Source organism: Nerophis lumbriciformis, linkage group LG16 (assembly GCF_033978685.3).
Source record: "Nerophis lumbriciformis linkage group LG16, RoL_Nlum_v2.1, whole genome shotgun sequence".
Classification (NCBI taxonomy): domain Eukaryota; kingdom Metazoa; phylum Chordata; class Actinopteri; order Syngnathiformes; family Syngnathidae; genus Nerophis; species Nerophis lumbriciformis.
In genome coordinates, this window is record NC_084563.2 from 25689434 (window position 1) to 25702658 (window position 13225).

The 13225-nt window shown below is 40.9% G+C and overlaps 1 protein-coding gene across 15 annotated transcripts in view; it reads right to left on the reverse strand.

Moving 5' to 3' along the window:
* prom1a (prominin 1a) overlaps positions 1–13225 on the reverse strand; it is a 224551-nt gene that overhangs the window by 157273 nt on the left and 54053 nt on the right. For all 15 annotated transcript variants that reach the window (XR_012050899.1, XR_012050898.1, XR_012050896.1 and 12 more), the window contains exon 2: positions 729–787. Coding sequence is in view for 5 of the 15 variants with exons in the window: in XM_061976885.2 (XP_061832869.2) it covers positions 729–787 (59 nt within the window). In the remaining 10 variants the exon portion in view is untranslated. The remainder of the gene's footprint in view (positions 1–728; positions 788–13225) is intronic.

Genomic DNA, 13225 nt, shown 5'->3' on the forward strand with positions numbered 1-13225 from the left:
ATAAACACACTTGTGTCCCCCTTTCTGCCGTGTCACTCCCTCTGATCACTTCCTGTGTGACTTGGTCACCAGAGAGAGAGAGAGAGAGAGAGAGAGAGAGCGAGAGAGCGAGAGAGCGAGAGAGAGAGACTTTTTTTTTTATCAAACACATTTTTATATTGATATCGATCACGTGTCGATGCTGATACACAGTATATTGATATCGTTTTATCATCAAGCCCTACTCTCTGTGCCTTACACTCTGCTTTAAGGTGACGACTATTCCCCTAACAGTATCATCGCTATTCATGTGGGCTACATTCAGAGACCCCCCCCCAGATATTCCTAGAATTAAATAAAGAAGTCATTAGAAAAAATGAGTGTACAGTAGTTAGCTAACTTGGTAGCATAGCGCTGCTCGTTTGCACCATACTGAAGAAGAATGTTCAAATAATATCTAAACATGTATCCATAAAAAATATGAAGAAGCTGCTGATGGTGTGTTTGATAGTGAAGCAGCCGGAAGAAGATACCACTCTCCAAAGTAAACGATGTACATTATTATGACTTAACTTCATAAAATTACCGTACTTGTTTGTACTACATTCTATTGTATTGTGTAAGATTCCTAATATCTATGTAATATGAGAGCTATGTCTATGATCTATGTCTTTATTCAGACTTGCAGCATTCACACAAACACACACTTTCTATTTGTATCTAGAATGTCAAAGTTGCACCAGACTCACCTTCTGGTATTCAGTCTGAACGGCTCCAAACTTGTCCTTTGCCAGTCTGACCAGGAGATCTGCAGGACAACAAAGATGTGGGATTCATTGTTGGAGCGCATTAGTTCATAATAATGATACACTTAATGACATATGTTCATAATAAGGATACACTTAATGACATATGTTCATAATAAGGATACACTTAATGACATATGTTCATAATAATGATACACTTAATGACATATGTTCATAATAAGGATACACTTAATGACATATGTTCATAATAATGATACACTTAATGACATATGTTCATAATACTGATACAATTATGGCATATGTTCATAGTACTGATACAATAATGACATATGTTCATAGTCCTGATACACTTAATGACATATGTTCATAATAATGATACAATATAAATGATAAATGGGTTATACTTGTATAGCGCTTTTCTTAATAATGACATATGTTCATAATGATACAATAATGACATATGTTCATAGTACTGATACAATAATGACATTTTTATAATAACGATACAATAATGACATATGTTCAAAGTACTGATACAATAATGACATATGCTCATAATACTGATACAATGACATATGTTCATAATAATAATACAATTAATGACATATGTTCATAATACTGATACAATAATGACATGTGTTCATAATACTTATACAATTAATGACATATGTTCATATTAATGATACAATAATGACATAAGTTCATAATAATGATACTAATAATGACATATGTTCAAAATAATGATACAATAATGACATATGTTCATAGTACTGATACAATAATGACATATGTTCATTATACTGATACAAAAAGACATATGTTCATAATGATACAATAATGACATATGTTCATAGTACTGATACAATAATGACGTATGTTCATAATACTGATACAATAATGACATATGTTCATAATACGTATACACTTAATGACATATGTTCATACTAATGATACAATGACATACATTCATAATACTTATACAATAAAGACATATGTTCATAATACTGATACAATTAATGACATATGTTCATAATACTGATACAATAAAGACATATGTTCATAATAATGATACAATTAATGACATATGTTCATAATACTGATACAATAATGACATATGCTCATAATAATGATAATAATAATGACATATGTTCATAGTACTGATACAATAATGACATGTTCATAGTACTGATACAATGATGACATGTTCACAGTACTGATACGATAATGACATATGTTCATAATAATGATACAATTAATGACATATGTTCATCATAATGATACAATGATGACATATGTTCATAATACTTATACAATTAATGACATATGTTCAAAATAATGATACAATTAATGACAAATAGTGTACATAGACTGCCTAGTGCAGGGGTCGGCAACCCAAAATGTTGAAAGAGCCACATTGGACCAAAAATACAAAAACAAGTCTGTCTGGAGCCACAAAAAAATAAAAGCCATATTACATACAGATAGTGTGTCATGAGATATAAATTGAATTAAGAGGACTTAAAGGAAACTAAATGAGCTCAAATATACCTACAAGGTATAATGAGGCATAATGATGCAATATGTACATCAGTGGTTCTCAAACTTTTTTTGTCATCCCCCACTTTGGACAAGGGGGAGTTTTCAAGCCCCACCTGCCCCCATCGCCCCAACAGAATGCTAATGCCAAGCTTAACATTTTCAAATTTATTGAACATAAAATAACATCAAGTTCAATAATGAATAAAATAACTGTGCAGCTGTGGTATAACTTGCCCATCCATCCATCCATTTTCTACCGCTTATTCCCTTTGGGGTCGCGGGGGGCACTGGAGCCTATGTCAGCTACAATCGGGCGGAAGGCGGTGTACACCCTGGACAAGTCGCCACCTCATCACAGGGCCAACACAGATAGACAGACAACATTCACACTCACATTCACACACTAGGGACCATTTAGTGTTGCCAATCAACCTATCCCCAGGTGCATGTCTTTGGAGGTGGGAGGAAGCCGGAGTACCCGGAGGGAACCCACGCAGTCACGGGGAGGACATGCAAACTCTACACAGAAAGATCCCGAGCCCGGGATTGAACCCAAGACTACTCAGGACCTTCATATTGTGAGGCAGATGCACTAACCCCTCTTCCACCGTGCTGCCTGGTATAACTTGCATCAAGTTCAATAATAAATAAAATAACTTGCATCAAGTTCAATAATAAATAAAACAAGAGTGTTATAACTTGCATCAAGTTCAATAATAAATCAAAAAAAGTGTTATAACTTGCATCAAGTTCAATATTAAATCAAATAAAAGTGTTATAACTTGCATCAAGTTCAATAATAAATCAAATAAAAGTGTTATAACTTGCATCGAGTTCAATAATAAATCAAATAACTTGCATCAAGTTCAAAATAAATAAAATAAAAGTGCCACTTTGCAATCTTTGCAAAAAAAAAGGAGGAGCTATGCATTTGGCAAGACAGGGCAAGTGACAGCACTTTGCCCCGGGAGAGCCACCTTGCTTCACTGTGAAACACATACTTGCCAACCCTCCCGGATTTTCCGGGAGACTCCCGAAATTCAGCGCTTCTCCCGAAAACCTCTCGGGACAAAATCCGAAAATCTCCCGAAATTCAGGCGTACCTGAGTGACGTGTCGACAGCATGTTTTCACGTCCGCTTTCCCACAATATAAACAGCGTGCCTGCCCAATCACGTTATAACTGTAGAATGATCGAGGGCGAGTTCTTGGTTTCTTATGTGGGTTTATTGTTAGGCAGTTTCATTAACGTCCTCCCAGCACGGCAACAACACACAACAACAGCAGTCACGTTTTTGTCTACCGTAAAGCAGTTTGTCTGCCGTAAACAGCAATGTTGTGACACTCTTAAACAGGGCAATACTGCCATCTAATGTACATGCATATGTGACATTAACATCTAGAGCTTTTAGAGAGTGCAGTGCACAACTGCGCACACAACAAGGAGACGAAGCAGAATGCATCATCAGAGAGGGTGTTCAGCATGGTTAGAAAAATAATGACAGAGAATAGAACAAGAATGGACAATTCAACCCTTAACTCAACAATGAGTAGATGAGTGTTATGTGTGTGTATACGTGTAAATAAATGAACACTGAAATTCAAGTATTTCTCTTATTTATATATATATATATATATATATATATATATATATATATATATATATATATACATATATATACATATATATATATACATAGCTAGAATTCACTGAAAGTCAAGTATTTCTTATATATATATATATATATATATATATATATATATATATGTGTGTGAAATACTTGACTTGGTGAATTCTAGCTGTAAATATACTCCTCCCCTCTTAACCACGCCCCACCCCCACCTCCCGAAATCGGAGGTCTCAAGGTTGGCAAGTATGGTGAAACAGCACGGCTGTATGATCAGCTCCCATTTCCTCACACAGTGCAGAGAACAGTCACGCTTTCAGTGGTCGTGTTTTGATCAAATTTACCGCGCTCACATCTGTTAAAACCTCATTGAGTTCGGGGCTGAGCTGCCTTGACGCGAGTGCTTCCCAATGAATGACACAGTGTGTCCAATGCGCATTTGGCGCAACCCTCTTTATTAGAGCCTGCAGCTTGTTTCTTGACCCTGCCATGGTCATTGCGCCATCAGAGCAAAAGCCCACACAGTTTTCCCATTTAAGGTCGTGTTCTTTGAGGAAACTGTCCATTATCTTGAACAGCTCATCAGCAGAGGCTCTATTTTTGATGTATTTGCAAAACAGCAAATCCTCGCACAGTGACTCGCCATTCACAAAGCGGACGTATGCGATGAACAGGAAGTCTTTATTGCTGTCAGTAGCTTCGTCCACTTGTAAAGCAAAACGACTTTCTTTTCATTTGTCTCCGAGTTGTTCCTCAAGATCACTTGCAATGTCGCATATACGTCTCGCAACTGTGTCGTTTGACAGTGGGACAGCTTTTCATTTTGCTGCGATTGTCTCGTCAAGTTTGTTCCGCTTAGCCCCGCCCCTTAGTTACTGTTGCTATGTCTGTCAAACTTTTGCTCCTACCTAGAAATTTAAAGCCTACAGGAAAAATAAGTAATTTACATTTATTTATATAGCGGATTTCACAGACAGAATCACAAAGTGATTTACAGTGCGTATAGAAAATGAAAGCATAGTAAAAAAAAAAAAATCTAAAAAAAATAAATACATAAAAAAAAAAAAAAGTGAAATTCCCTCCCGTTCCTCGCGCCCCACCTGTCATGTCTCTATTCCCCACCAGTGGGGCGCGCCCCACACTTTGAGAAACGCTGATGTACATATAGCTAGCCTAAATAGCATGTTAGCATCGATTAGCTTGCAGTGACCAAATATGTCTGATTAGCACTCCACACAAGTCAATAACATCAACAAAACTCACCTTTGTGCATTAATGCACAACGTTAAAAGTTTGGTGGACAAAATGAGACAGAAAAAGAAGTGGCATAAAACACTCCTAGAAAGTCGGAGAAAGTTGTACATGTAAACAAACTAAGGTGAGTTCAAGGACCGCCAAAATTAGTAGGACAAAACGGCGCTCGCCAAATACTCGAATCAGTGAAGCATGTGTAATATAAACAGTGTGATTTATAACAATTAGGGAGATTTGTGTCATGTTTGTCCTCCTACAGAAACTATATTAACACAAAATTATTATTTTTTTCCCCCCTCATCTTTTTCCATTTTCCATACAGTTTTGAAAAAGCTCCAGAGAGCCACTAGGGCGGCGCTAAAGAGCCACATGCGGCTCTAGAGCCGCGGGTTGCCGACCCCTGGCCTAGTGCATGCTACTATTTGCTACACAACGAGGATAACTAATGGTCGTCCTGGTTACAGTAAGTCAGTGCTTCTCAATTGTTTTTCTGTTATGCCCCCACAAGGAAGAAAAATAAAAAAAATTCTCCCCCCACCCACACGCGACTATAGCTAGTATAATTTCACTACAACATTGTTGTAAGTACACCTCTGCATAACATCGCATCCTGATGCACATTGCTCACTGATGCCGTACAACCCTATACTGTAATGTTTGTTGCAATATTGGATAGTATTAAGTTTAAAAGGTATGACATTTCAAGCAGTACATATATGTTTTCTGTCAAAATGAATAAAATCCATGACAGTGAGAAAATATTTAGTACTTTATTGACACATATCATTTCCAGGTGTTTGCGGGCCAGATAAAGTGGCGTGGCCCCCCCGGGCCTTAATTATGACACCATTGTCAAAGTCACACAAAATCCCCCCCACTATCTGAGAAGGACTGCAGAAGTGAACAAAAAGGTCAGCGTGCCGTGTTTCACCTTTCTAGGTCGACTTTGTCTGCCTTTTGTCGTCTTTATTGTGCGTTGTTATGTGATCGGGGCGGGAAAGGGCAGTAAGATAAAAGCCGAGTCGTCATCTTTTTAGCTTTTTGTGTGTGTTGACTTGTCTCCCCTTACACTATTCACTCCCATTCTGCCCCGACTTACCAAGTCATGAAACTCCGCTTGAAGACAACCGCCATGTACCTCACATGACATATTTGGCTTGGGGATTACCCCGTTTGGGTTTCAGTTAGGGGTGTAACGGTACACAAAAATTTCGGTTCGGTACGTACCTCGGTTTAGAGGTCACGGTTCGGTTCATTTTCGGTACAGTAAGAAAACAACAAAATATAAATGTTTTGGTTAATTATTTACCAAATTTGTAAACAATGGCTTTATCCTTTTAACATTGGGAACACTATAATTAATCAACATTAAACTGCCTCAAGTTGTTGCTCAGATTAAATAAAATGACAAAACTTTTCTTCTACATATAAAAAGTGCAACATTAAACAGTTTCAAGTCAACTCATCATGCTTAATTTATTACAGCATTTGGGAAGACTGTAGTTGATTTTTATTATGTAAATGCTACATTTTTATCAACATGTGATAGCAGGGACCCTGCCATTCAAAACTAGGCTGCTGCATTTCTAATGATTAATGTAACTATAGCTGAAAAAAAATGGTACAATAGCAATAGGAGAGACTATTCATCCCTGAACACCATGGAGTTCATGTAGGCTTAATGATGCAGTTACATTATTATATCAACCATCAGAGACAGAAACTCTTCATTTAACATAATGTCCTTTTTTGCTGCTTCAACACAGCTCAATCAACACAGAAAAAGGTAAAGTGAAATAACAGACAGACAGGGCTTTGCTGTCCGTAACACACACACACACACACACACACACACACACACACACACACACACACACACACACACACACACACACACACCGCAAAATGAGCTAACGTTACGCTAAAAGCGAATTAGCCTTCACCTCAAGCCAGGACTGCGAGCGAGCTGAGCTGCCTTTTATATTTCTAGAAGGTCAACGGGCTCATAGTGACGTTACTAGTAGTTGACTGGGAGGTGTTTGTTATAATTTGGGGAGAGTCCGCTGCCTGATGCTTACCTGCTAAACGCTAAGCACTGACTACATGCCTCTGAATACGCACTGCTGATTGGCTGTTACCGCTCTGTGTGTAACCAATCAGATGGTTGTGTGCGTGGGACAATGCTGGGTGCTGTGTAGAGTACTGACAGAGACAGAGGCAGAAGGAAGCGGAGGCGGCTACCTAATATGTTCGTGTGGAAACTCGTTCGGTACACCTCCGAACCGAACCGAAACCCCTGTACCGAAACGGTTCAATACAAATACACGTACCGTTACACCCCTAGTTTCAGTACATCCGTTCTTCCCCAACAGTGGGGCGTGTGACCTCAGGAGCGTGCTTTATCGGTATCATGCTTCAAAAAAACTGTACACTACAAAGCTGAGAAGTCACCACCTCGTCACAGACAGACCAAACCGACCCGGAGAAGGGACAAGCGGTAGCAAATGGATGGATGGGTGTAGCAAATAATCCTGACTTCCTCAATTTAAGATTACAAAACATTGTTAATAAAGTTATTTGCTGTAAATTCCATCCATCCATCCATCCATCTTCTTCCGCTTATCCGAGGTCGGGTCGCGGGGGCAGCAGCCTAAGCAAGGAAGCCCAGACTTCCCTCTCCCCAGCCACTTCGTCCAGCTCTTCCCGGGGGATCCCGAGGTGTTCCCAGGCAAGCCGGGAGACATAGTCTTCCCAACGTGTCCTGGGTCTTCCCCGTGTCCTCCTACCGGTCAGACGTGCCCTAAACAACTCCCTAGGGAGGCGTTCGGGTGGCATCCTGACCAGATGCCCAAACCACCTCATCTGGCTCCTCTCCATGTGGAGGAGCAGCGGCTTTACTTTGAGCTCCCCCCGGATGGCAGAGCTTCTCACCCTATCTCTAAGGGAGAGCCCCGCCACCCGGCGGAGGAAACTCATTTTGGCCGCTTGTACCCGTGATCTTGTCCTTTCGGTCATAACCCAAAGCTCATGACCATAGTTGAGGATGGGAACGTAGATCGACTGGTAAATTGAAAGCTTTGCCTTCCGGCTCAGCTCCTTTTTCACAACGGATTGATACAGCGTCCGCATTACTGAAGATGCCGCACCGATCCGCCTGTTGATCTCACGATCCACTCTTCCCTCACTCGTGAACAAGAGACTCCGAGGTACTTGAACTCCTCCACTTGGGGCAGGGTCTCCTCCGCAACCCGGAGATGGCACTCCACCCTTTTCCGGGCGAGAATCATGGACTCGGATTTGGAGGTGCTGATTCTCACCCCAGTCGCTTCACACTCGGCTGCGAACCGATCAAGTGAGAGCTGAAAATCCTGGTCAGATGAAACCATCATGACCACATCATCTGCAAATAGCAGAGACCTAATCCTGCAGTCACCAAACCAAATACCCTCAACGCCCTGACTGCGCCTACAAATTCTGTCCATAAAAGTTATGAACAGAATCGGTGACAAAGGGCAGCCTTGGCGGAGTCCAACCCTCACTGGAAACGTGTCCGACTTACTGCCGGCAATGCGGACCAAGCTCTGACACTGATTATACAGGGAGCGGACCGCCACAATAAGACAGTCCGTTACCCCATACTCTCTGAGCACTCCCCACAGGACTTCCCGGGGTACACGGTCGAATGCCTTCTCCATGTCCAAAAAGCACATGTAGACTGGTTGGGCAAACTCCCATGCACCCTCAAGGACCCTGTGGAGAGTATAGAGCTGGCCCACAGTTCCACGACCAGGACGAAAACCACACTGTTCCTCCCGAATCCGAGGTTCGACTATCCGGCATAGCCTCCTCTCCAGTACACCTGAATGCTGAGGAGTGTGATCCCACGATAGTTAGAACACACCCCCCGGTTCCCCTTCTTAAAGAGAGGAACCACCACCCCGGTCTGCCAATCCAGAGGTACCGTCCCCGATGTCCACGCGATTCTGCAGAGTCTTGTCAACCAAGACAGCCCCACAGCATCCAGGGTCTTAAGGAACTCCGGGCGGATCTCACCCACCTTGCCATCGAGGAGCTTTTTAATTACTTCGGCAACCTCAGCCCCAGAAATAGGAAAGCCCACCACAGATTCCCCAGGCACTGCTTCCTCATAGGAAGACGTGCTGGTAGGATTGAGGAGTTCTTCGAAGTATTCCCTCCACCGATCCACAACATCCGCAGTCGAGGTCAGCAGAACACCATTCGCACCATACACGGTGTTGACATTGCACTGCTTCCCCTTCCTGAGGCGGCGGATGGTGGTCCAGAATCGCTTCAAAGCCGTCCGGAAGTCATTTTCTATGGCTTACCCGAACTCCTCCCATGTCCGAGTTTTTGCCTCCGCGACCGCTAAAGCCGCACACCGCCTGGCATGTCGGTACCTGTCTGCTGCCTCCGGAGTCCTATGAGCCAAAAGATCCCGATAGGACTCTTTCTTCAGCTTGACGGCATCCCTCACCGCTGCTGTCCACCAACGGGTTCTAGGATTACCGCCACGACAGGCACCAACCACCTTGCGGCCACAGCTGCAATCAGCCGCCTCGACAATAGAGGTACGGAACATGGTCCACTCGGACTCAATGTCCAGCACCTCCCTCGTGACATGTTCAAAGTTCTTCCGGAGATGGGAATTGAAACTCTCTCTGACAGGAGACTCTGCCAGGCAAGAGAGGGGCGGGGCTTTCTATCGATCACCACCTGGGAGGCCCAAACGCATTGTGAGGGTTTGATTTATGGTATTTAAGTGTAATAGAGGTGTAATTGCTTGTTACTGTATGACTGTAGACTCCTCCAGCAGACTTCCATTCAAGCTAGCTAGCTGTTCCTGTACTTGTTAAATGATTTTGGGGCCAATATCTCTAGCTAGCTAGGTTTATGTACCACCACAGTCTCATAATGAACCGAAAATATTTCTCCATTAGCCGTTATGCTAATTTCTTCGTTAGCGATCCGAATTTATCTTTTTTGTGATGTGTAAAGTTCAACTAGCAAATACTAAATCAAAACGTGTAGTTTCCTCTGCCTTCTGTTCTGCTAGCCATTCTGTTGCCAACTTTGAATAATCAAAAAGTTGTCAACATTTCCAAACTTCCCGAGCTTAACTTCCCGTGGTAAATTTCCCGAAAGTTTCCGGAAATTTACCGGAAACTTTCCAACCCTTTGTAACCCTAACTACAGTACACAATTTGAGCCTGGTAGTGTGACATAAACAATTCCGCAAAACACATGACAGTGGCATAAAAGATGTGGCCGTGAGGACAGGTTGTTCACCAAAATAAAAGCACGCGCTCTAGTAAATTAGAGTGAGAGCCATCCGCTTTAATGGAGGAAGGCCGATGGCGCCCGCCTCCTTCTGATGGCCGTCCAGCGGAAACCAAAAATTGGACGTGAAAACGTTTTACCCAGGGTTAAAGTAGACAAATGTGTGAACAAAATACATGAAAGTATGCCTGAGCTACAAGAGGAGGTCATCTAGTCAAAGGAATGCACCCATTAAAATAGGCCAATTTTGTGTTTAGTTCGTGAATAGCGTCGTCATGGTAACATGACATTTTCCCAATTTGGAGTACCCTCGTCGGCGCGAGTGGCACCTTTCCGACGGTATAACATATGTGGGGGTTCATTGGCCGGTTGGTCTCGTATTATTCGCGGCAGAATAAGAGAGAGGAACAATAGTAAAGTTTGAAGTATAAACAATAATAATATGGGCTGCTTGCAATGGTAGATGAATGGAAAAAAAGTAAAAAAAAAAAAAAACACCACTATAAAAATAATCTCAATCTGGAGAAATCACTGCACGTAAACCATGATATTACGGACCTTCGATCCCTCAGGCGGTACTGCATCAAAAAGCCACATCAGTGTGTAAAGGATATCACCACATGGGCTCCGGAACACTTCAGAAAACCACTGTCAGTAACTACAGTTGGTCGCTACATCCGTAAGTGCAGGTTAAAACTCTACTATGCAAAGCCAAAGCCATTTATCAACAACACCCAGACAGAATCTTGCTGACAGAACGTAAGAATAGGTTGAATGTTGGAATGGTTTGAATGTTTAAGAGTTTGAATTTCCAGGAAAACCGGAATTAGGTTTGGAACTTGGGAAAGTGTTCATTGGCCGGTTGGTCTCGTATTATTTGCGGCAGAATAAGAGAGAGGAACTATAGTAAAGTTTGAAGTATAAGCAATAATAATATGGGCTGCTTGCAATGGTAGATGAATGAAAAACAGTTAAAAAAAAACACCACTATAAAAATAATCTCAAATGGATAAACTGCGATAATTCATACATCTTAAAATAGGTCATACATTTATCCCTCGCCATGTCGTGCTTCAACACATCGCTCCTATTTTCAAAGCATATTATGCAGTTTTTTTGGTCCTAAAATAAGCATTTTCAGACATAAAGATGGCAACAACAACAAAAAACTACTACTAGGGTAGACGTAACCAATGAGAGTGTGCTGCTCAGTATCGTGGTCACAGATTGGCCAAGCCTCATGCAGCATTACTATGATGGAGCAAGAGTGTAAAGTGTGGTAATTCATTTCTGCAACGTATTTAGAAGGTTGTAAAGAGGTATTTTATGTTCTTGTATGAAAATATTTGATTGAGAATTAATGATTCCTACTTTGCGAAAATGCATTTATCATGGTCATGTTTGGAACCGCTATAAAGAAGAGATGACTGTACTGATGAATATTTCTAACTAGATGATGTGTGAATGCTCCAATGCTGAAGTTGAAGTGAAATGGTGACAGGATGTAGTGTGAATGTAAGAATAGTTTGAATGTAAGAATAGTTTGAATATTGAAGAGTTTGAATTTCCTGGAAAAACGAAATTAGGTTTGGAACTTAGAGAAGTGTTACTTTGAATGTCCAGTATGAGTGGAATGTGTTGATGTTGGAATAGTTTGAATACCTTGAAAAATGTGGGGATTGTGCAACTTGGAAATTTCAATGGGAACTTCCTGGAAATTTGGGAATTTTGGAAAAGCGTGCTTTTTTAAAAAATTGATTAGGACCATGAATGTCCTGAGTGAGCTGAATTGGTTGGTGTTGGAATTGTTTAAATCGGTCAACAAATGTTGAAGTAGTAACAGTTTTTTAATTGAAAAATTCCTATAATTTCGGGAAAACAGGGAATTTTTCTAGTTCCTTAACCAACTTGTTTTTTGTCTTGAATAAGAGTGTTTTGACGGTGGAACGGTTGAAATGGGTTGAAAAATGTGAACGGGGTAGTCGAACTTAAGGGTGGAAATAAGTAACCAAAAAAACGGAAATTCCTGGAAATTTGTTGAATGTGGAAAGATGGTAGTTTGAATGTCCAGGAGGAGCTGAATGTGTTGAAAAATGCAAAAAAACAACAAAATCCAGGATTTTTTTTTTTTAGAATTGTGAAGTAGAGCACACAATTCCTGAACAGGCTGTATATTTTGAAGTTGAAACGTTTGAATCAGACATAAAATGTGGGAATTGTGGAACTTTGAAAAATGTCCCATTGATTTCAATGAGAATTTCATACACATTTGGGAATTTCGGGAAAAGCGGGAATTTGGGGGAAAATGTTAAACGATTTTATTGTTGTGAATGAGTTGAAATGGTTGGTGTTGGAGTTTTTCAAAACGGTCGAAAAATGTTGAAGAAACATTTTTAATTGAGAAATAGTATTAAGAAATTCCAGGAATTTCGGGGAAACCAGGAATTTTTCCGGTAAAAAAAACAACCTTGTTTTTTGTCCTGATTAAGAGGAATGTTGGGACGGTGGAACGGTTGAAGTGGGTTGAAAAATGTGGAAGGAGTAGTCGCCAGAAAGAAAGGTCAAAAAAGGGTTTGAAAAAAAGGGAATTCTGGGAAATTTTTTGAACTTGGAAAAATGAAAGTTTGAATTTCCAGGATGATGGAATGTGTTGAATGTGGAATGGTTTGAATGGGTTGAAAAATGTGGAAATGGTGGAAGTTTGAAAAATGGCCAATTCATTTTGAATGGGAAAAATGTTCTGGAAAACCTGGAATTCTGG